Source organism: Macaca nemestrina, chromosome 19, assembly GCF_043159975.1.
Source record: "Macaca nemestrina isolate mMacNem1 chromosome 19, mMacNem.hap1, whole genome shotgun sequence".
NCBI classification, from domain to species: domain Eukaryota; kingdom Metazoa; phylum Chordata; class Mammalia; order Primates; family Cercopithecidae; genus Macaca; species Macaca nemestrina.
Window position 1 is genome coordinate 3,515,460 of NC_092143.1, and position 24,814 is coordinate 3,540,273.

General features: G+C 42.8%; 1 protein-coding gene across 6 annotated transcripts in view; it reads right to left on the reverse strand.

Annotated features, from left to right (window-relative positions):
* Nucleotides 1-24,814, reverse strand: part of LOC105489298 (zinc finger protein 236) — a 158,498-nt gene that overhangs the window by 102,453 nt on the left and 31,231 nt on the right. For all 6 annotated transcript variants that reach the window (XM_071085879.1, XM_071085881.1, XM_011754025.3 and 3 more), the window contains 4 exons: nucleotides 11,446-11,624; nucleotides 8,171-8,295; nucleotides 4,433-4,605; nucleotides 1,950-2,093 (listed from right to left, as the gene is read on the reverse strand). In XM_071085879.1, the coding sequence (XP_070941980.1) occupies nucleotides 1,950-2,093; nucleotides 4,433-4,605; nucleotides 8,171-8,295; nucleotides 11,446-11,624 (621 nt within the window). The remainder of the gene's footprint in view (nucleotides 1-1,949; nucleotides 2,094-4,432; nucleotides 4,606-8,170; nucleotides 8,296-11,445; nucleotides 11,625-24,814) is intronic.

Consider the following 24,814-nt stretch of genomic DNA (forward strand, 5'->3'; position numbering starts at 1 on the left):
TCCCGTGAAGGGCTGGTTCCCCTGGCCACTCACACTCAGTGACCCCTGGATCAACAAGCACCATCCACGTGTCAACAGTTCACACACAGGCTAGTGCTGCTGTTTCCTAAAACACAAACAGGCAACCAAAGATGATGAGGTAGGCCCAGGAGAGAGAAGGGGAGATGACCCCAGGCAAGTAACTCAATGAGCACAAAAAACTTTTTAAAACAGAATGCTTATTGGATTTCAGAAAAAGTGCATCAAACAAGAAAAAAAAACTCATGAAAAAGAAACAATCAGATCATCACAAAGCAGAGCTCTCAGAAATTAAAAATCTTACTTAAAAAAAAAAAAAAATCAAAAGAGTCATAAGATAAAGCTGAGGAGACGTCTCCAGGCCAGGCCTGGTGGCTCATGCCTGTAATCTCAGGGCTTTGGGAGGTTGAGGTGGGAGGATCGCTTGAGGCCAGAAGTTTGAGACCAGCTTGGGCAACATAGTGAGACCTTGTCTCTACAAAAAATTTAAAAATTAGTCGAGCATGGTGGCATGCACCTGTAGTGCCAGGTACTCGAGAGGCTGAGACAGGAGGATTACTTGAGCCCAGGAGTTCAAGGTTACAGTGAGCTATAATCACGCCACTGCACTCCAGCCTGGCTGACAGACAAAAAAACCTCAGGGCTGAAAAAGGCCAAGAGTTAGAAAATGTGAAAGGTAAAATAAGAGACACGTAGAGTCAATCCTGGCAACTGGACACTGATTCCTAGAGCGTCCTGAAAAAGAATATATATAATTTAACTTCTAATGTTCTTACCTGCCCAAATAAGAGTATAAGGTAAGGGAGATTCCAGGTTTCTAAATCCCTATAACTACATTTCTTTCTATTGAGAATATAAATGTTTAAAATGATCTGGACTATTATTCCAGATTATTCACTACATCTATGTTTTGATTTGCATATTGCCAAAGGAAATGATGACAATTAATATTCAGTTGATTTACACAACATTAAAAATTTTATTTAAAAAAATTCAGACCAAAATACAATGTTGAAGACATAATTAGTGGACTCTAACTATTCTCCAGCTTTATAATTCATTTTACAACATTCTATCTGGTCAAGAATAAACTGAGGAACCATCCCACACTGCAAATATTATGAAAAAAGAAAAGAAAAAACAAACACTAAAGGTAAACCTAATGTTTAAAAACTAAGTATTAATTAGACTTATTTTCCATACTGGTAGGAGGCAACTGTTGACATAACACAACCAAGTAACTGCATTCATAAGCATACATTAAAACTTCCGACACTTGTATTTAATGTCTACTACTATTAAGATACCATAGTTGATGCTTAAATTTTACCATTTATTAATCTGTTGAGAGGCTAGTGCAGTACAAGTAACTAAATGAGGCTGAGATAAGATGCCTACAGAAAAAATAAGTGTGTATGTCCCTGTGTATGTGTGTGTGTGTATGTGCGTGCGCACGCGCGCACCTGTCTACACAGTCTCTCTGTGTGTAGGCATATGTATTTAGAGTCATATAATTTTTAACTACATGTACTGAAAAATATAATTTAGTTTCAAAAGTCCAAAGACTTGGGAAAAAGTATCACTGCCACATAAGAAAAGAGAAATATTACCTACAAAGGATAATTAATTCTTAAATTATAACGTAAAGACAAAGAATATTCAATAATCATCAATAACATTGTAGAAATTATTTCACAAATTAATGATTACAGTTTGTCTTATTTTTACAGATTCAGATGACAGTCTGAATCAAAGTCATCTAATTCTCAAATTTAAAAAGATTGACTTTAATTCTTTAAAAATTTGCACCTTTTCTCCATATAAAAAATTTTCATAGCAACTTTCCACTACTAAATGTTCAATTGTAAAGGTCATATTGAAAATGACAGATTTTAGTTTAAAAAGAAGTTCTTCCAAATTACTAAACTTACCGTTAAAACATGAGCAGTCTCTGTGGAACTTGTTGAATTCTGTGGCCCACCCATGTGCATCTTGCTGATATGCGTGTTTAAGCTGCCTAAACTTTTAAATACACAACTACATTCTGTACAGTTATAGGTAGGACCATTCTTGACCTTAAAGAATAAAAAAGAAAAAAATGATGTTTCACAATTAATTGTTAAATTTAAACATTCAAATTATGGCAAATCATAATTTACCATTCCATTCAAAATGACAGAAATAATCTAACCCTTCAACATTACCTTTTTTCTTTTAAATTAGATAGTTCTAGAATCAATGACCCAACTCTTTAAACAATATTGCCGGTATAAGATGAATTGAAATTTCAGTCTTTTCTAAAAAGTAGAAATTATTCAAGAGTGAGAAAACACATTTTTCAATTATTGTAATTTAATAAAAACAAACTGTCAGGCATAAGATGTTCTCGGTTTTTTAAACAGCTGAATACAATGTTCAATAGTGAAGGCCAGACAGTTATATATAAATACATACTACACCAAATATGCTTTCAGATGGCCAAAACCACAGAGGTTAGGAAAGACGGTCATAATGATATATGAACTTTTCATCAATTTTGATATTCTGTATCAACAACTAATTTTCTTTTTTGTGAGATGCTCTGTCGCCCAGGCTGGAGTGTAGTAGCGCGATCTTGGTTCACTGCAACCTCTACCTCCCAGGTCAAGTGATTCTTCTGCCTCAGCCTCCCGAGTAGCTGGGATTACAAGCGCCTGCCACCGTGCCCAGCTAATTTTTGTATTTTAGTAGAGATGCGGTTTTGCCATATTGGCCAGGCTGGTCTCGAACTCCTGACCTCAGGTGATCCACCTGCCTCGGCCTCCCAAAGTCCTGGGATTACAGACGTGAGCCATCACACGTCTAACAACTAATTTTGGCCTAACAACTAATTTTAAAACTATGATAAATCCAGAAACTATGGAAACCAGTAAAATGAGTAAGAACAGCTATGAACAGAGAAAATATCTAAAATATTATTTCTCATTACTAAAACCCAGTGTTAGTTACTGTAGAACTATGAAGGCTAGCTTGAAAACTCATTGGCCCCCTCTGAACTTGAGTAAGACTTCCATTCTGTTTCTGGTACCTAAGAAGCAAATTTAGATTCCTCACAGGACTGGATAATATTTACAAACCAACTTTTACAGGCTGTTTCTGGAACAACCCATTCTAGTACAGGTCCAAGAGCACCTCTCAGTGGCAACAGGCAAGTCTCTGGGCCCTTTAGTATAGGGGGAGTTTTCTACACTCAAGAGTACTAGCAAGTACCTCACAAGGCTGCTCTAAGGTTCCAGTGAGGTATGTCTGTGTGCTACACAAATACACGATCCTTCCTATGCAATCATCTTCACCCAGAGGCAACACCACAAGAATGACTTACAACAGCCCAAATGTATTCTTCTGAAATCTAAAGGTAACCTCAGTACCTCACTAATACTGACATGCCTTCCTAATGTCTCTGGGTCTTAGATATGAAAATAATTAACTCATTGAACATGGAACTCTGAATCTGTTCATAAAACTACGTGAGATGTGCAGGAGTTTTTTCTCAGTTTAGATTCTCTTTTTCATTTTAGACATTCTGTTTATCTAAGATCAAAGACAGCTTCTACTTGTTTTTATTAAATTTGGATAGTGAGTGTTAACTCTAAGTTCACTTCAGTGTTAGTTAAGGTATTACTCTAAGGAAAAAATTAAGAGATACACATTTGCTCTTAAGAATATGATAGTTTTTGTTCTGCAAAATCGTTTCATAGGATATATTGATCCATGATATAAGTATTTGTGTTGTTTAAATATTTCTTTGTATTCACAATTAGAATATAAATCAATAAGTCATGACGGTTAGTTAGAGCAAAGGTTGACCTGCTTTACAGAAATACTTGCAGAGGATCTACACAACAGTATGCTCTGCAGACAACAGAAAATTACCATGGGAAATCACCATTTTCGTCGAAAGCGTGGACAAGCAGCATGGAAGGAAATGAACAGAGCAGGTCTCTGTCCAAGAGGGAATGGACATGTACCATATGAGCTCTGTAGTATTAGCAGTTAGAAAAACACTTTTTTCCCAATTTTATTTCTTACCTTTTAATTTCTTACACTTGCCTGTGTTTCAAGTTTGCTAAAGGGATGAAATACATTATTGAGAACGATGGACTATAACTAACAAAGGTATTAGAATTATTTTCAAATATTTATTCACCAAAGCCATGCTGTCAGCAAGAAGACAAAAAGAGAGTAGTTTATATTTCTTCCACATGTAATAAACCAAAAAAATTCCCACGTATGTATTTTCTAAAACAGGGTCTGCTCGGCACAAAATCAATCTGCATTTTTAAAAATGGAAAATAATTTCTCAGGTCCGTTTTTAACTCAAAAGATACCTACTGTCCCCTGAGAAATACTGCTTATGCCCCCAACCCATGTTTACCTCTGAGTGGACTCGCTGCACATGCGACTGAAGATTCCCTTTCTGAGAGAAGGCGGCAGGACAGAAGGCACAGGCGTGGGGCTTTTCACCTGTGTGCTTGATCATGTGAGTCTGCAGTGCCCCCTTCTGGTTAAAAGCTTTTCCACATTCACTACATTTAAACGGCCTTTCGCCTAGAGAGGGAGAAAAATGATCAAAATATAATTTCATATTGTATGGGCATCTTACGGATTAAAAAGAACAACATTGAAGTTACCCAAACCTATCCCTCTGGCCAGAATGTCTCCCCAGAACTCTACATGCATATATACAAGTGTCTACTTTAAATCTCAAAATTAACACGTCAAAACCGCACTTGTCCATCTCCCAAACTGTTCCACCTGCGGGCTTCATCAGGCAATGCCGTCTTTCCAGGGGATCAGCAAAAAACCTTGGAGTCATCCTTATCTTTGGTTTCTCTCACGTTTCACACTCAATAATAACTTCAAAATACAGCCAGAGCAGCCCTGCTTCCTGTCTAAACCACCACCCCAGGCTAAGGCACTCTCCCATCACTCAAAGCTTCTGAAACCACCTCCAACTTGACTCCCTGCTTCCACCCTGGCCCCCTCCTAGGCTGCTCTCAAAACAACAGACACAATGATCCTCTTGAAGTCCAAGCAAGTCACTTGTCTGCTGAAAATCCTCAAAGGCTTCCAAATCCCCCCAGAGTAAAATCAAAGTTCTTCTAATACTCAGCAGAGGAGGTGCCAGTGCTGTGGTTCCCCCACCGGCTGTTGTCAGCTCCCCTGCCCCTGCTCTCTCACTCCCTCTACCCACTCCTGCCACCGCCCTCAGACACACCAGGCAGGTTTCCACTTCTGGGCCTCTGAAATCCACCACCTGGGTGGTTCTCCCCCAAGTATCCCCAAGACTTGCTCTCTCAGAATCTTCAGGCCTTTACTCAAATTCCCCTTTGCACTGAGCACTTTCCAGTCCATTCTATTTAACATTAAAATCTCCCCTGTCTTCCCTGGGAACCCCTGGCCCCGTTCTCTGCTTGATTTTTCTGCAGACTTCTCAGCATTTGACCTTTTACATTTTACTCAATGTTCATCTCCCCTCCCTAGAATGCATGCTCCAAGAAGGCAAGCGCTTGTGCACTGCAGCTCTTCAGCACCTAGAACAGGGCCTCGTGCACACCAGCACACAGTACAGATCTGATGAATGCAGGAATGAGCGAAAAGACAAAATCGAGTTAGGTAAGAGCCTAACTGCAAGGCTACTTAAATTTCTAGTCTTACTAAATTTTCACTCCCTAAGAAACCAAAAGCAGCTGAGTTCATAGTAACATCAGATCTCTGCTTCTCTGAACAGCTTTAGGGTTAAATAAGTGAATGAGATATAACAAGCTTGGGGACAGTACACAAATGGGAAACAACCCTGCTTTAACTCAGAGGGGCAAGGGTGTGAAAGAGGAGGACAGGCAGTCAGGAGGCACGGTGAGAGTGTGGCCCGGTCACGGCACTGCCCGTATGGGGACAGGACAAGAGGACAGGCAGGCAGGAGGCACAGTGAGAGTGCGGCCCAGTCACAGCACTGCCCGCATGGGGACAGGAGACGAGGACAGGCAGGCAGGCAGGAGGCACAGTGAGAGTGCGGCCCAGTCACAGCACTGCCCACATGGGGACAGGAGAGGAGGACAGGCAGGCAGGCAGGAGGCACAGTGAGAGTGTGCCCTGGTCATGGCACTGCCTGCATGGGGACAGGAGAGGAGGGCAGGTGGGCAGGAGGCACAGCGAGAGTGTGGTCCGGTCACAGCACTGCCTGTGAGGAGACACCCTTCCTGTTCTAGATGACGATGCTGCAATGTACTCAGCCTCCTTTGGACAGGAGTTCTGCTGGGTCATCCACAGTCCAGGCATGGCCAGTAGGATTCTGGTCACCCCCCCACCCCACATCATCACACACCCTGCGAGGCACAGCCATTGGAAGACCAAGCCCAGAACACAGAACTGCCTGAACGGCAAGCGGCCACTCCCTGCTACCTCCACCCGGGCCCGCCAGCCTCCTGTTTAAACCACACCGGCCTATGTGACTCCTGGGGCTGGGACCTGCTGCTCTCTCCAGGCAGCTCACAAGCCCACTGGAGCAACAGTGACATATGCTTCAAGTTCAGTGCAGAAGAGTACACATCACAGAATCCCAGAATGACACAAAGTATGTGATTCTACACGCCTGTGTCTCTCTAGGAGTGAGAGTATGCTTATGATGTATGGATATTTATGTATGTGTAGAAAATATCTAACGGGGTAGATATCAAACTGTTAAAGGTAAATGACATCTGAGAAGTGAACACGAGAAGGATTTGCTTTACTTTTTACTTTATCTCTACTTTGGGTAAAGTTTATAACATTTTTAAACTATTTTTTCATTGATTAAAACTTCAAAGACTACACACTAAAGCTGAATACTCTACAGACAAAATGTATTAGCACATTTACAAAAGCACTGTTTTCTTTCTCTTACTCTAGAAAATAAAAACTGATGCTCTAAAAATATCAACTTTATGCTGACATAAAACAAATGCTGAAATCATCTGAATGACTCTACAATACTCTACACAGAAATATTCACTAAAACTCTGAAAAAAAAAAAGCAATGTCACATAATTAGAACTGACTGACAAACAATAGCAGCCAAGCAAAATAGCTGTGAGATTTTTTACTTTGTCACTATAAAAGAAAACCAAATCAAGAAATACAGAAGAAAACAAAATGACAAAGCACAGATCATTTTAATTGCAAATCTCAAATACTAAAAATATTTGTACAATTTTCCTTTTTCCTTCCCTGGAGATCATGTGTGGTACTAATACAATACTATAAACGGGCTGCTCTTTACAAGATGGCAAAGAGCATTCAGCTATGAATGCTGTACTCACTTTCAAACATTCAAGCAAAACTAATGAACAAGATAAGGCATGGAGAAAGAAAGTTTTATTATTCAATGTTTCAGAGCTTAGTGAAGGCAAAATTACAAAAGAATATGAAAATCCACTGCTTTCTTGTTTTTTATTTTATTTGGTTTTAATTTTATTATTTTTAAGAGTCAGGGCCTTCTCGCTGTGTCGCCCAGGCTGGAGTGCAATGGCACGATCATAGCTCACTGCAGCCTTAAACTCTCAGGCTCAAGCAATCCTCCCGCCTCAGGGCTACAGGTGGGTGCTACCACGCCTGGCTAAGTTTTTTATTTTTTGTAAAGACAGGATCTCACTATGTTGCCTGTGCTAGTCTTGAACTCCTGGCCTGAAGAGATCCCCTCACCTCAGCTTCCCAAAGTGCTGGGATTACGGATGTGAGCCACCACATCCGGTCTTTCTTTGTTAATTTAGCTCTAATTAGCACAGTGTAATATCTGACACACAGTAAAAATAAATGAGGGAATAAATAAATACCATACCAATAATAACAACAGTAATATCAACCCCAAATTATTAACAGCCTACCATGTATCAAGCACTTTTCAATGAGCACTACGCCCATTTTTTAATTTATAATTTAGGACAACTATATACAGATAAAAGAGCCACATTTTTCAAGTGAGGAAATAAAATAACACAAAGAGTAACTAATTTTAGGAAGATTACCCAGCAAACTATGGGAAAGCTGGGATCAGATTCCAAGTCGAGCTAGCACAAAGGCACCTGTTCTTCCCTTCAAGCCACAGTCAGTCACCCAGAAGCCCGTGCTTTCGTACCTGTGTGTATCCTAATGTGTCGCGTTAACTGGCTTGGCTTTTGAAACGTCTTTCCACAGTGCGGACATGAATACGTGAATCCACTTCTGTCGATGTTCCGGTTATAAGACCTTGTACTTGATACCCTAGTGTAATAAAGGGGGGCAAAATACACGGTAAGACGTCTCCCTTGCACCTTGTAACATAAAGTCAAAATGAAAATCCTACCAGAAAATTTGGCTAACTAGTCATCAGAACCTGTTTTAATAAATCAATCACATATATGTGTGTGTCTGTGTGTATATGCGTTAGTTTTAAAAATCATAAAACTCATTTTTCTCTATTTTTGATGAAAAAAAATGTGGTTTTTCTGGTCAAAAACTGAAATTGGGGTGGGGGAGCAAAATGTCTCTTCTAGACAAAACTTTACCTGTGATGGTCAGAAACAAAGATGCTACGGGTATAATTTCTACACTGACACCTGACCCACACCATCTCCTCCAGTCTCTTGCTCTCATTACCATCTGCACACCAATGACGTCCAAACTCCTGCCTCCAGCAACTCTGCCTCCTCCTCTGGCTCCAGCCCTGGACAGCCAACTCTCGCTTGGCATTGCCTCATGGGTGGCGTCCAAAACAGAACCCTTCATTGATTCCCAACCTGCTCCTTTCCATGTCAAGACATGAAAGCTCCCTCTTGCTCAAGTTTAAGTCTCAAGAGTCCCGCTGGATTTTTCTAGTCCATCTCCAAAAGCTGCTGGTCTTACTCTGAAACACCCACAAATGTGGACACGACTCTCCACCCTCCAGCCACCATCACGGCCTCAGAACGGGTTCGGCTCTCCAGTGCACTGCTTCCACAGCCTCCAAAAAGGTCTCCCTGCTTTTGACTCCTGCCCACACACCAGGCCCAGTGCCATCCAAAAGTCTGGTCACGTCATTCCCTTTGTGCAAAACCCTCCAAGGGCTCCCATCCCACTCATAGGAAATGCACATCCCCAGCCCCGCCAGGCAGGCTCTCCTCACCCCAGCCACCTTCCTGCTTCTCACACCAGAAAGGCTCACTGCTTCCACCAACGCACTCCCTCAGCCTGAAAGGCACATCCCCTAAGGCTGCAGGGCTCCCTGCTCCTTACCCCAGTCTCCTTCCAAAAGCCCCACTCAGAAAGGCCCACGCAGTACAGCCGCCTCCCCAGTCTCCCTCAGCCACACTGCACACAGCCATCCCACTGTCCTTCTTTCTTGACACGCACCACTATCTGAAACTGTGGTACTGACTAACCCACTCACTTGGTCACTGCCTATCTCCCGACTAAAGGGCAGTTCTGTGAGGGCGAGGCTTCGTCTGTCTGGTTTGCCCCTCAGTCTGGAAAGACCTAGAAGCCAGAACTGTCTAAGTGCCACAAGCACCTAAACATTTTCAATCATCTTTCAAACCTCCAAGGAAACATCAAAAATGCCTGTGTCAAAGCCTCATCAGAATAAAAATCTGGAATGTATAGAGACCATGTATTATTATATTTGGGGATTTAAAAAATCACTGAAATTACCATCCAATTGGCTGGGGAAAAAAGAAAAAAAAGGGCCGGGCGCGGTGGCTCAAGCCTGTAATCCCAGCACTTTGGGAGGCCAAGATGGGCGGATCACGAGGTCAGAAGATCGAGACCATCCTGGCTAACACAATGAAACCCCGTCTCCACTAAAAATACAAAAAAATTAGCCGGGCGTGGTGGCGGCGCCTGTAGTCCCAGCTACTCGGGAGGCTGAGGCAGGAGAATGGCGGGAACCCGGGAGGCGGAGCTTGCAGTGAGCCAAGATCGCGCCACTGCACTCCAGCCTGGGCGACAGAGCGAGACTCCGCCTCAAAAAAAAAAAAAAAAGAAAAAAAAATCACTGAAATCATAAAGTATTAGGTGCATACCACATTAGTCAACAAGAGGCAAAATGAAAAAGACAGACAGGAGACAGCTGATCATGTGGACGTCCAGTCCGCATTTCTCAAACACAATGTCTAAGAGGATAAATAAACATCAGAGTCTTCAGGCATTTTATAAACTGTGTTAATCAACTGCCACGGGACTTCTTCTTGTTAAAAAGTACAGATATTTCCTAAACATTGCAGCTTAGAAGGATGGCAAGCTAAATTGATAATATAGTAGTTAAAATGATAATCGATACTGCCTTTATTTTATTTTATTTTTAGAGACAGAGTCTCACTCTGTCGCCCAGGCTGGAGTGCAGTGGCACGATCTCGGCTCACTGCAACCTCCACCGTCTGAGTACAAGCAATTCTCCTGCCTCAGCCTCCCGAGTAGCTGGGACTACAGGCATGTGCCACCATACCTGGCTAATTTTTGTATTTTTAGTAGGTACGGGGTTTCACCATGTTGGCCAGGCTGGTCTCAAACTCCTGACCTCAGGTGATCTGCCTGCCCCGGCCTCCCAAAGTGCTGGGATTACAAGCGTGAGCTACTGTGCCTGGCCTGATACTGCCTTTTAGAGTTTGTTGGAGAAAGCTAAATTAGTGTGAAAACTGATTATCACCATTAGCTAACTTGAGCAAAAGGGCCAGGAAGAATATTTTATTTCACTTTATTAAGAAACAGAAATATCAGTAAAAATATATATTATCAGGAATTAGGTAAAATATAAATTTTTTTAAAACATGTTAAGTTTGAATAAGAATAAATGTATAAATGCATTCAAATATAGTCAGTTGTTAAGATTATGAGCTCTAAAATCAGACTACTAGGGTTTAAATTTCAAACTCCTGACTTATAAGCCACAAAATCTCATGAAACTACTTGGTCCCTCTAATCTTGGTTTTCTCATCTGCAAAATGGGAACATAAAAGTACTCTGGCCTAACAGGGTTGTTTGTGATGATGAAATGAGGTTCTGTTCATATACACGCTAAGAACGGTGTCAGGCACATATGAGTTTTAACAGCTGGGTACTACAAACTAATTTATTAAAAGGAGTACTAATTAAACCTTTGTGAGTCTAGTTTACATATTTTGTTACCTACCCATAAACATGTATTGCCAGTACCCTGTTCTACAGCTTTCAACATTATAATACTAGGTAAACACTTCTACTCACATAGCCTGACGCTATTCATTAATGTGTAGGATGCACCGTGCATGTTATAAAAGACATTCTAATAACAAATTATCTGTGGGGTTCCACTTTGCTGGGATCTTGCTGCAAGTATTTCTACTGGGTCATAGCAAAGTGCGCCAGCTTTTAACATATTAGATGGATTTTTGACCAAGCCCATGTAATGACTCATATTACCTAATTTTGTAATGAGTCTTCATGTGTTCCTTCAGCTCCGAAGAGGTCTCGAACTCTTTCTTGCAGGCCTTGCAGGCATGCTGCCGGGTTCCAGCCAGCTCCTGGCGGTGCTCCTCCATGTGCACGGCCAGCTGACTCTGCAGAGTAAACTCATCCCCACACTCAGAACAGATGAGATTCTGGAACAGAAAACCCATTGGTGAGCAGAGCAAACCTTTCAAAACCACTCCTTCTTCAAAGAACTGGTATGATCAACAGTAAACACACAAATTAAATGAAAACTACTTGGTCCCTCTAATCTTGGTTTTGATCTAATACTTTCCTCTGGAACAAAGCATCACTTTCACCTCTCAAAAATGTATTTGAATATACAAAAATCATTTCTTTATTGGAAGAAAAAGATGGAAACATTGGGAAAAGGGTGAGAGAGCGACACAATTTTTGAGCAAAATGAGTTCTGTTTTGAAGTGGTATTGGGTAATGGCACTGGGTCCGCCTATTCTGTGAGCACTTTAGAGAAGCAGGATGACCTCAGCACTACACGGGGTCAGGAAAGAATTCAAACTAAGATTATGGTTTAAGAGACGACCTTGAAACAAAATGACAGCTTTCAAGTTTTTAATAGACAGATCGCGTCATTGTCTCACTTGGTTTAGAGGCAGAGCAGAGCGCAGGCTGTGGCCTGGCTTACTGAGCTTGTGAATGAGGGACCCTCTGAACCGAGGCATGGGGTAACTGCAGAACACACACACACAGGAGTTCAAAGACTCTGAGCAAAAATACAAGAATGATAGCTCAGTAATCTTTAACATTTGAGTTCATATTTTGGACATATTTTAATAAATATATTAAAATTTATTTCACCTGTTTGGGTTTTTTTTTCTTTTAAAAATGTAGCTACTAGAAAATTTAAAATTACTCATCTTTCACTTAGATGATGCTGGTCTAGATGTTCTACAGCTGGGTCTAGATTCTCCTTAAGGCTGCCAATCACTAGCTAACCTGCCAGTTTGGGTGTGCTGCCCACCCTGAGCCTATGAAACAGGGAGAACAATAACCCCTGCCCTCACAGGGCTGTTATAAAGTTAGATAAAACGACATATGTAAGACGCTGACTGTGCATGGCCTAGAGTGAGTACTCAATAATTACTTCATCAGTAGCCATTGCTGACTTAGTACAAATTTCAGCTCACTCATTTGGAGTTCCATCACACAATTACGGTATTTACTGAAATGATCCTCAAAATGAACTGTCCAAACATGAGAAAACATGACCTGTCAATGAGCATAAACTGTTATTTCCAAATAAAATATATTGATTTTTTCTATCAGACTTTTTTCTAATCTGCACATACTAGTCTTGTAAATAAATGTTTGTAAACCTCATTAAAATGAGGCTGTTAATTGATACTACCTCTAGTTATACTGCAGAAAAAGACAAAGAAAAGTGAAATATTTTGAGAAATCCAAAAATCATGTAAATAACTTTAAAGTAGTATTATTGTATAATAATTTAAGGAAATAATAAACGACTAGATTTTTGTGACTTGTTGATAAAAGAAAATTTGTCCTAGGAAACTCCCCACAAAAAAAACTACCATAATTTGACACAGCTCTTTAAAAAAAAAAAAAAAAAAAAAAAATCTGCAGTCCCGAATGCATATGGCAAAAGAAAATGCACGGCTTTCATTACCAATGATTCTCCAACTGCGCCTCCTGTCTCAAAATCGCATCACAAAACCCCTTGCAGCCCGCTCCTCTCTGTACTGTTACTGCCCTGGTTCACATCCACCCTCTTTTCACTTACTCTTTTACCAGATGATCTGATTCATGTGTTTCAAGGATATCTACATGGATATTACTCAGGCATTTGTTGGATCTGTCTGAGTTACAACCCCAGTTTATGCACAACATACTCAGATGGTGTAAGCAGGATCCAGCACCTCCCAGGCCAAAGCCAAGACCTGACAGCTTACAGACGGCTACATCACTGTCTTTCTGCTTTCTCTCCTGCAAGCCAAAAAGAGCCAGGATGCTCCTCCTTCCCCCTGCCCGCCCTGGCAACACTTAAGGAAGTCTTCCCCAAGGAGAACAACACCCCATGTATAGTCACAGGCCACTAGGACAACAGGCCTTCCGCTCATTGTATTCTCCACACAGAGTTAACATCACGTCTCTCACCTAGAAGCAGAGGCTGTCCTGGGGTAATTCTCATGATGCTAAGTGGCCACAGGAAATCATCAAGAGAAATGCATGGCATTTTAATCTGTCTCCACCTTGCTGAAGATATGATCATCTCTAAAAGACCAGAGTGTGCAATGCTAGGTACTGACTGCCTCAAGGCTGCTTTCCTGTCCACCCCCAGCCCTAGGATGGCAGCATGTGTTCACCAGACTCTGCATGTGTGGGATTTTCCCTTTCTCAGATCCCCACCACATCATCATCCTGTCCCCTGTCCTGGCCTTCTCAGAAGCCATGCTTCTTTTCCTAGTGCAGTGTGCCTCTGCTGACCTCAGGTACTGCTCAACACACAAAATAAACCCCAAACCCACCCCACAAAATGCTGCTCTTCTCTCAACCCTTATAGAACCTGATCCATCACTATTCATTTGTACGTGCTACTGAGATGATCAATAAATATGAACAATGTCTTCCGTAAGAAAGCTGTTTGTGTGAGTGTGTGTGGGCATGCACGCGTTGTTTCTCCAAACATTCTATAACACCCCTTAAAGGAAGTGATTTACTCAAAAAATAATGTGACCTTCAATAATTATGTGACTTTAAGAAAAATTCCTAAGTGATTTAAAAACTACAGTAATTTTTCTGGTTTATCTTCCGGGTTTGAGATTTATTTGGACAGAGGAGTGACCACTATGAGTTTTAGACTATAAATCTCAATAGGGCAGTAACTAAAAATTAGATTTCGGTGTTCTGAAAGTAAAAACTTAAAAATGGAACACCTTAAACTAAAAAGTTAATTATAGTTCCTAAGTACATATAAGAAGACATGTTTACAAGTTATTTTTTAAACCAATTTTAATGAGGCATACTTTACATATAACAAATGCACCCATTTTAACTCTAACTTTTTACTACTACAATCCAATGTTGATCATTTCAGAGTTTAACCCTTAGAAAGCAATTTTAGTCCTATTTCCAAGTTTTCAGGGGACCCTGCACTGGTACCCCCAATACTGTCTGCACCTAACAAACTGCTGGGTGCTTTGCCGACTTTCATGTCACCTCATCTTCAATCTCACTGAAGGAGCAACAGTCGCTCCCCCAGACCTCGATGCACCTGCACTTTCTACCAAACGGAGCAGCTTTCTTCAGAAGGCTCTCTGACTGTCCTAAGTGGCGAATAGTTTAAAAAGCAGTAATTCCAACAGCTGTCACTAGTTGAATTCTCTACCTGCCAGGAACTGTGCTGGGCTATTTTATGTTCGGAGTAAGTTTCTTGGAGACAATGTATTGTCAGATCATATGAGAGGTTTGTTTTGTTTTGTTTTGTTTTGTTTCATGGAGTTTCACTTCATTGCCCAGGCTGGAGTGCAATGGCGTGATCTCAGCTCACTGCAACCTCCACCTCCCAGGTTCAAGCAATTCTCCTGCCTCATCCTCCCGAGTAACTGGGGTTACATGCATCCGCCACAACGCCCAGCTGATTTTTGTATTTTTAGTAGAGATGGGGTTTCACCATGTTGGCCAGGCTGGTCTCGAACTCCTGACCTCAGGTGACCCACCCACCTTGGCCTCCCAAAGTGCTGGGATTACAGGTATGAGCCACCGTGCCTGGCCAGCAATGTCTTTTAATTCACGTACTTACATTTAAAATAATTATTGGTATCTGAAGTCTGTCATTATTTGTTGTTCGTTCATGTTTCTTTTCCTCTGCTTCTCTTCTTCCCTTCCTGGATTACTTTTTGGAATTTCTTAGAATTCATTTTGATTTATTAGTAGTATTTTTTAGCACATTGCTTCGTACAGCATTCTTGGAGATGGTTCTAGGTAGGATTATACATACGGAACTTATCACAATCTACTGGCATCGACATTTTACCACCTTGAGAGAAGTACAAAAAACCTTTTTTCCATTCAGAGTCTTGCACCCTTTCCCCTTTTTAAATATCACTGTCCTGAGTATTTCCTCCATGTACACTGAGCACACCAGATGATAATTTCTGCTTTGACCATTAACTATGATTTAAGAATTCATAAGGAGAAGAACATTGTATTATACTCACCCCAATTTTGTATTCTTACTCATTCTTTTTGTATTAGGGTTTTCCAGAGAAACAGAACAAAGAGAACGCAGGTGCATGTTTGTGTGTGTACATATTTGTTGGCCAGGCGCGGTGGCTCACGCCTGTAATCCCAGCACTTTGGGAGGCCAAGGCAGGCGGATCACCTGAGGTCAGGAGTTCAAGACCAGCCTGGCCAACATGGCGAAACCCCATCTCTACTAAAAATATAAAAACTAGCTGGGTGTGGTGGTGGATGCCTGTAATCCCAGCTACTCGGGAGGTTGAGGCAGGAGAATTGCTTGAATCCAGGAGACGGAGGCTGCAGTGAGCCGACACAGTGCCACTGCACTCCAGCCTCCGCAACAGAGTGAGACGCTGTCTCAAAAAACAAACACACAAAAACCGTATTTACTGTAAGAAATTGGCTCTCATGATTATGGAGGCTGACAAGCCCTAAATCTGCAGTGTGGGATGGCAGATGGAGACCTAGGAGAGCTGATAATGTAAGTGACATCCAAAGGCCACCTGCGGGAGAATCCCTCTCACTTGGGGAAGTCAGTCTTTCATTCTATTCAGGTCTGACTGAAGGAGGCTCACTCACATCATGGAAGGCAATCTGCTTACTCAATGGTTTAAATGTTAATCTCATCCAAAAACACTCTCCACATTCACACAGAAAATTAACCACCACACCATTCTTCTTTCTTTTCTGAAGTTCCAAGCCTCCTTCTGGTGTCATTTTCTTTCTGTTTGGAGAACTTCTTTTAGTGATTCTTTAAGGGTAAGTCTGCTAGCAAGTTTGTTTTCCTTCATCTAAGAAAGTCTTTATTTCACCTTCGTTCTGAAGGACATTTTACCACATATAGAATTTGTAGCCAGGCATGGTGGCTCACACGTGTAATCCCAGGACTTTGGAGGCAGAGGTGGGAGGATCGCTTGAGCCCATGAGTTTGAGACCAGCCTGGGCAACACAGCAAGACTCCATCTCTAATTAAAAAAAAAAAAAAAAGATTTTGTAATTGATAATTATTTTCTTTCAGCAATTGAAAAATTTTTTGCTATTTTCTTTTAGCTTCCATGGAGGCAGATGAGAAATTCGCTGTCACCTGAATTGGTGTTCTTCTGTAAACAAAAGATCATTTCTCTCTAGTCTCTCACAAGATTTTTTTCTAAGGTTTAGTTTTCAAATGTTTGATTATGATATGCCTTAGTGTGTATTTCTTTGGGTTTATCCTGTTTTGAATTCTTAAATCTGTGAGTTATGACTTTTACCAAATCTAGGTCATTTTCAGCCATTATTTCTTCTAATACATTTCCAGCCCCACACTCTGTCTCCTATCCTTCTGTGATGACCATGATGCAAATGTAGAATTTTCTGTTATTGTCCCCAAGTTCCCTGAGACCCTATTAATTTTTCTAGTTCTTCTCTGTTGCTCAGCCGAGGTCATTCCTGCTGCTCTATCTTCAGGTTCTCCTCTGATTCTCTTCTGTCCTCTCTGGTCCACCAGGGAGCCCTTCTACCGAGTTCTTTAGTTCAATCATGGGATTTTTCAGTTCTATAATTTCACTTTGGTTCTTTCTTCTATTTCTTTCTTCCGTTTTTTCATTTGTTTCAAAACTCATAAAGCATTTTCTTGACAGCTGCTTTAAAGTACTTGTCAGATAATTCCAATGTCCAGGCCCTCTTCATGTTGGTATCGCTCTTTCCTTGTTCCAGTCAGGACTGTGCTGGCTCGTGTCTGTGTCCTGGACACTTTGGGTGTTAAACTGTGGGACCAGTTCTTGGGCTCTCCTTTCACCAGCAGCTGCCCTGTTCAGATGCAGTGTAAGGACCAGCAGCAGTGGAGACCCACTTCGCAGAGCTCCACTGACCCCAGGGGGGAGGAAAGCACAGAGCAGACTTGTCCGTCTTGCATGGTTCCATCTCATCACTGATGGGGAGGGAAGCCCAGCTCCTTACTGGACCCACTGACACACTCTAGAGGGAGAATCAGAACACTGCCTGCTTCTGCTAAGGGAGGATGGGAGGCGGTCTTTCAGACAGACTCTGCCCACACGCTGGGAGGGGAATTCTGGGTGTCTCCTCCCTCTGCCAGGAGAATCCCCCTCCTGGATGCAAAGTTAGCTCCTGCTTGGGCCCAACGGGAAATCGACGTGCTGCCAGCTCCCAGAGGATGGGGGCAGAATGGGGTAGAAGTTCAATGCTGCACTCGGCTCCGCCAAGCAGCTTTTCAGTTGGCATTTCACTGGAACTGAATAAATACCATAAAAAGATTTTCTATTCTGTTGGACCAATCTTTTCCCAGTACTGGCTAAGGGAAACCAGCTTTTCTTGGAGTGTTTTTCTTCTCTGCTTGTTGGCAGAAGGCTGCAGGCTTCTTCAACACCCTGTCCAGGTGTCTGGGAGGAAAAAAAGAAACGCAGGCCGGGCGCGGTGGCTCACACCTGTAATCCCAGGACTTTGGGAGGCCGAGGCAGGCGGATCACGAGGTCAGGAGATCGAGACCATCCTGGCTAACACGGTGAAACCCTGTCTACTAAAAATACAAAAACTAGCCAGACGTGGTGGCGGCGCCTATAGTCCCAGCTACTCTGGAGGCTGAGGCAGGAGAATTGCTTGAACCTAGGAGGCAGAGCTTGCAGTAATCCGGATGGTGCCACTGCACTCCAGCCTGGGCAACAAGAGAGAAACTCTGTCTCAAAAAAAAAAACAAACAAAACAAAACCAGGTTGCTGACGGCCACGTTATTCTAGTCCTTCCAACTGTCCGCCACCTCTGATGCCTTTCAGAGTCGTTCTGTGCCTGCTGGCTGGTTATCTCTAACGACAATAAGTGATACGGGGGACCCCTAGGAGAAGGAAGCTGCTCCATCGTGGCTGGGACCTTAGAGGTTATTTTTAAATACAACTGAAGGTCAGAAATTATCCCTCTAGTTACTATTAATATGCCATATTCAAATCAATTAACTGAAAAACCAAACACAAAATGCAAACGCAGCGAGGAATGTATTATTTTGACATATAGGAAAAGACTTATAACTGTGCTCCAATACTGATTCTTCTTTTCTTACACAATAATAGACTTACTGATTGAGCACACAGTTAATCAGCTCAGCATTATTTGGGGGCCACTCCAACCACTAGATCACTGGTGTGATGACTACGTTCTACCCAACTGGATGTAAGCAGGACTGAAATGCATCTTCTGGATCATACCTTTAAAGAGAAGCAGTGCACATTCCTCCTCCCGTTCCCACTGTAAACTATGCGACAGAAGCAAAGAACTCACAGAGATAGCAAATGAAAATGTTAGACAAGCCTGAGGGCAGGGCTGCCCTACCAGCTCTGTACCACATACGCCAGGCTGCCAGGTGAGGCACAGTCACAAATCCTGACCTAAGCGCTGACACAACGGTAGGAAAAAAGAGAGCCAACATATTGTAACATGTTATTATAGAACAAGCACAGTGAGGCCTTTTTCCCCTCTGCTCATGTAAGTCTTGAGCTCAGTATGAGGTTGCTAAGGTCAGGTGGCTGAATATGACAGCCCAACTTCCAGAACCCTTCCTCTGGCAGCACAGACACGCAGTGCCAAGGAAGAAGTGAAGCATCCTCACAGCTCCCTCACCAGCTTCATGCCAGAGTTCAGCAAAGCCTCATCCATGACTCTTCCCTGCTTTCTTCTCCTGTTATCACGTGTTAATCAAAGCAGCCTGCTGTGTGCTGAAGGGAGAAACCAGAAGCAGGGGTGAGTAGTAACAGAAATGTAAAGTCAAGCAATTTCAGAAAACACAATATTTCCCAAAGTCTTTTCAAAAAATTTTAAAAAGGAGTCAGAAGCTAAGGAATGTGTAAGTTCTTACAGCCACAACAGCGAGAGATGAAGGGAGCTGGAGTTTTACAAACAGAACTGAGGGTTCGGATGAGAGTAGGCTGCACAAAGTTCAGATGATGTGGTCCTACTCAGGACACCACGGCATAACAAAACTACACAACAGCAGAAGCAGGGACTGAAGCGAACAGCAAAGAATGTGAGCACCACTATGGGAAGTGATATGGACAAGAACCTGGCCCGTCTGTGGAAGAGAAAACAGGACGAAGGGAAGGTTTTCAAAATAAGGTATAAATACTTTAGAACATCTGCAAATGACAGATGACAGTTGTTTCTCTTTCCAGTTACGGAGGAAATCACAGTGAATTATTAAAAGGTACATCTGAAGGAACTTCAGGACGGAAAACGGCAAAGCACGCTGTTCTGGTGACCCCATTAGATGGGTGTAGCCTTAGAGGTAAATCTTTACCCTTCATGTCATCCTCGGGTTGGGCCACCCAGAGCGTGTGGTGTGCACAGACTCTTCAACCACCTTTACCCACCTGTGTCATCCTAACAGAGGATCCACACACACCCCTCCAGTTTAACCTCTCTGCCTAGACCACACGGCTCAACATTTCAGCTCTCCCGCCAACGTTCTCACAGCCCTGACTCCTTTGCTATTCCAGATCACACGCTTCAGAAGCCCTCACCTCCAGGCAAACCACCATCTCCACTCCTCCCAGCGGCTGAGCAGTGGAAAGGAGACCACCCCCCCCCGCCCGCCCAGCCCAGACTCCACAACCAGATGGGCTCTCAGCTCCCGGGGCCGCCCACGGATGTGCCCCACTCAGGCTCTGCTCCCATTTCCCAAAATAGGCCTCCCATGCAGATCTCTAGATGCCTCAGGCCACCCCATGTTTTTGGTGAAGACAGTAATGTTTCCATTTCCCAGAGAAACGTGGGGTCTAAGGCCTCAGCCCCAGCCCATGAACTGAGGCACCGCAGTGCACCATGACAAGCTTATGAGGAGGCCCAGGAATAGGTCACACGTTCAAGGAAAACGGCGGTGCTCCATGCTGTCCAATGACACCCAGAAACTAGATTGAGGTACTTCAGTTTCAATAACATCATGTCTTTGTGAAGCTAAGTTTCCGCGGTTGCTGTGGTTAGAGATCAAAGATGGAGTGAAGAATCATGTGGAACAGAAAACTCCAAAATCAATGTGAAAATGATTGCAAATAGGAAACGCAAGGATATAGAGGCTGTGCAGTACCCAACACACCTGGGTTGGTCTTTCAAATAACCATTAAGTTATTAAGACAAATACTTACTAGATCATATAGATCTAACTGGTTAATACACAGACCCTTGGGTTCTGCCTGAAAGTCTATGAAAAACTTCATGAGACACTAAGAAAGCACAGTCTGAGGAAGGCTGGGAACACGTGCGAGACATACCAGGAGCTGCTCCAATTCCGCCTCCACCTGAGCCCTCTCCCCCTTCCTCCTCCACCTGCACCCGCCTCCACTGGAGCCCTCTCCCCCTTCCTCCTCCACCTGCACCCGCCTCCACCGGAGCCCTCTCCCCCTTCCTCCTCCACCTGCACCCGCCTCCACTGGAGCCCTCTCCCCCTTCCTCCTCCACCTGCACCCGCGTCCACCTGAGCCCTCTTCCACTTCTTCCAGGGTCAAAAGAGAAGTCTCTCATCCGTTCAAAACTAACTGCTCCCTTGTAAAATGTCACTATTTTCCCCTCCAGATAGGGACCTCTGAAAATAGATATTACAGCAATGTTAAACTGTGATCACTGTTTTGTGAAATAAAGAAAACTGTCTGTGTTTTTAGGGGCTACATCCTGAAGTACTTAGTGGTAAAATAATGTGAAATCTGTAGCTTACTCGAAAATTGTTCAAAAAAGGGAGAAGGGGGGAGGTGAGATCTGACAAATTTATCAATTGGTGAGTCCAGGAAAAGGTTATACAAATATCCATCGTACTATTATTTCAAATCTTCACTTTGGAATTTTTCAAAATAAAAAGCTAGGTGAATATGCCATCACTACACACTATGAAAACAAATAAATGATACAAGGGTGATTTTTTTAAAAAACTGCGCATATGCTAGTTGCGAACAACACAGAATCAAAAACTTATTACTCAATTATTATGTGTAGATGAGGCTGCATAGAGAATCAGGAAGGATGGCAGGGAAAACTAACACACACAAATGCATCGCCGTCCTACAGGCAAGTAACACACAACATATGGCCAAAACACCTCCCTACACAGTATCATTAGGATCTTAAAATACTTAAGAAATGTAAAAAGTGTACTGAATCCATAGTAATCAAACATCGCTGATGTTTTCACATTTCGTGTTCTCATAAAGATTGAACATTATAAACATGTTCAGTTCTCCCCTGAATCTAAATATTTAGTACAATAAAAATACCAGCCTATATTTAACTATATAAAATTCTAAATTTTACATGTTATGATAAGCCAGAAAAAGAAAATAACATACAAACATTTGCTTCTCATTACAAAGAGAGACAAAGCAGAGATACACTAGAAAAACAGGAAGGCAGCCCAGGAAAGGCCGAGGTGAGTGGGCGGCCAAGGGTGCAGGAGACAGGCTCTCCTCCAAATGTACCTGCCTACGTTGACTTTTAACAGTTGGTTAATATCCACATATTCAAAAACTAAACCCCGAGCCTTCCACTCTCCTCTGCTTTGAACTGTGTCTTTTGGTCAGATAATGTAACCTGAAGGAGGGCGGTTAACTGAGGGCCTGGAATCATAACAATGGGAAGGGAGAGGTCCTACATGGCAGCAAACTGAAGCAGGTGACCCTGCTGACTTCACAAAACCACGGCAGAGGAGGAAGACCATATTTAATTATGCCTGCCATCTAAAGCAGGGTCGGGTGGCTGGCTTGAGATATGTGGACATCCTGAGAGGGCTGTTGGATAGGAAGACCATGGGGGTCCCGGTGGAGCAGACGGCTCCTTCAGAGCAGCCAGGATGAGAGAGTGAGTGATGATGCTGGTGCTGGCAGGCGCCGGGTCCTGGGAGAGAAGGAGCCCACATAGGAACTGGGGGAAGGCCCTGCGAGAGGAGCCCACACAGGAACTACGGGGAGGCGGGGAGGTCCTGTGAGAGAAGGAGCCCACATAGGAACTGGGGGGAGGTGGGGAGGCCCTGCGAGAGAAGGAGTCCACATAGGAACTGGGGGGACTTGGGGAGGCCCTGCAAGAGAAGGGGTCCACGTGGGAACTAGGGGTAGGCGGGGAGGCCCCACAGGGATAGGCTACACTGCAGGATCAGTGTGGACGCATGCCTTCCATGCGAGTTCTGCTCTGCATGTGTAAGGATCTGTACCAGGCAGATCCGTGTGGGATGTTCCAGACGTGTGGGATATTTTAGAAAATAATTTTAGAATTGGGAAGCATTTCTAATCAAGCCACAAGAACCAGAACCTATAAATGAACAGATTGAAAATTTGAGTCCATCACAATTTAAAAATTTCTGCCAGGAAGAGAAAAATAACGAAACCAGAAAGCAAGAAAGAATTCTGTCATGCAAGGCAGAAAAACCTAACTTTCCAGGAATGTAAATACTTTACACAAGTCTGCAAGAATAAGACCAATAATCCCCACACATCCACCTTGCAAAAAATTGCTTAATTAAAATTAAAAAAAATTATTCATGGTTAATAAACATGGAAAGATGCTAAGCTGCACTCATAATTAAAGAAATATAAATTAAAACAAAAACATACCATCTTTAAATTACCAGATTGGAGGAGACAACTTTTACAACAGAGTATTGAAAACGATATGGCCGGCCGGGTACAGTGGCTCACGGCTGTAATCTCAGCACTTTGGGAGGCCGAGGCAGGTGGATCACCTGAGGTCAGGAATTCGAGACCAGCCTGGCCAATGTGGCAAGGCCCCATCTCTACTAAAAATACAAAAATTAGTCGGGCCTGGTGGCAGGCGCCTGCAATTCCAGCTACTCAGGAGGCTAAGGCAGAAGAATCGCTTGAACCCGGGAGGCAGAGGTTGCAGTGGGTTAAGATTGTGCCACTGCACTCTAGCCTAGGCAACAGTGCAAAACTCTGTCTCAAAAAAAAAAAAAAAAAAGCAAGAAAATGGGCTGGGCACAGTGGCTCACGCCTGTAATCCAACCACTACTTGACACCAGGAGTTCAAGAGCAGCCTGGACAACATGGTGAGACCCGATTTCTATTTTTTTTAAGTAATAAATGTTTTTAAAGAGAAAGAAAATGGTATGAAGAAATGAGCAATTTTATATACCATTTATTGGCTGGAGGATAAACTGATAAAATCTCTTTGGAAAACAATCTGACAATATCAAAATTTTGAATTCACATATCCTTTGACCTAACAACTCCATTTCCAGGAATAGACCTCACATTTCTATTAACCCAGGGTTTCCTCAACCTCACACTACTGATGTTCTGGGCCAGGTCACTCGTAGCAATGGAGGCTGTGCTGAGCACTGCAGGGTGTTCGGCCGCATCCTCTACTCATGAGATAACAGAAGCACCCCACCCACGCCCAGCCCCACAAGAGTGATAACCAAATGTCCTCTGGGATACCACACTACCCATCCTGAGAACTCAAACATGGACAGAAATATTTGCTCACCATAGCTTTGTCTGGAAAAGACTGGAAATTACCTACATACCTAACAGCAGTGATTTGCTCATCATGACACACATATAAACAATATAATACCATGCATCTGTTAAAAAGAAAGCGACAGCTCTCCGATTAACAGATGTGGAATTACACTTAAGATACACAGTTAACTGATGAAAAGGCACAGAATATTATGAGTTGACTAATAAGGGTATAGAGGAGATTTGTATAGGCATCAAATGTCCCTGGAAGGATACAGAAGAAACTGCTAATGAAAGTTGTTTCTGAGGAGCAAAACTGGAACTTAGGAACCCAAAGGAGATGTAACTTTTTGCTCTCTATAACCTTCTCTACTGTTTGATTTCTTACTGTGTGCACGTAGGACTTATTCCAAAATATATTAATACACCATTTAATACATTTTCTGCTTTTAAGAAATTAAACTGGCCGGGCACAGTGACTCATACCTGTAATCCCAGCACTCTGGGAGGCTGAGGTAGGCAGATCAGTTGAGGTCAGGAGTTCAAAACAAGCCTGGCCAACATGGCGAAACCCCATCTCTATTAAAAATACAAAAATTAGCTGGATATAGTGGGGTGCCTGTAATCCCAGCTACTCGGGAGGCTGAGGCAGGAGAATCGCTTGA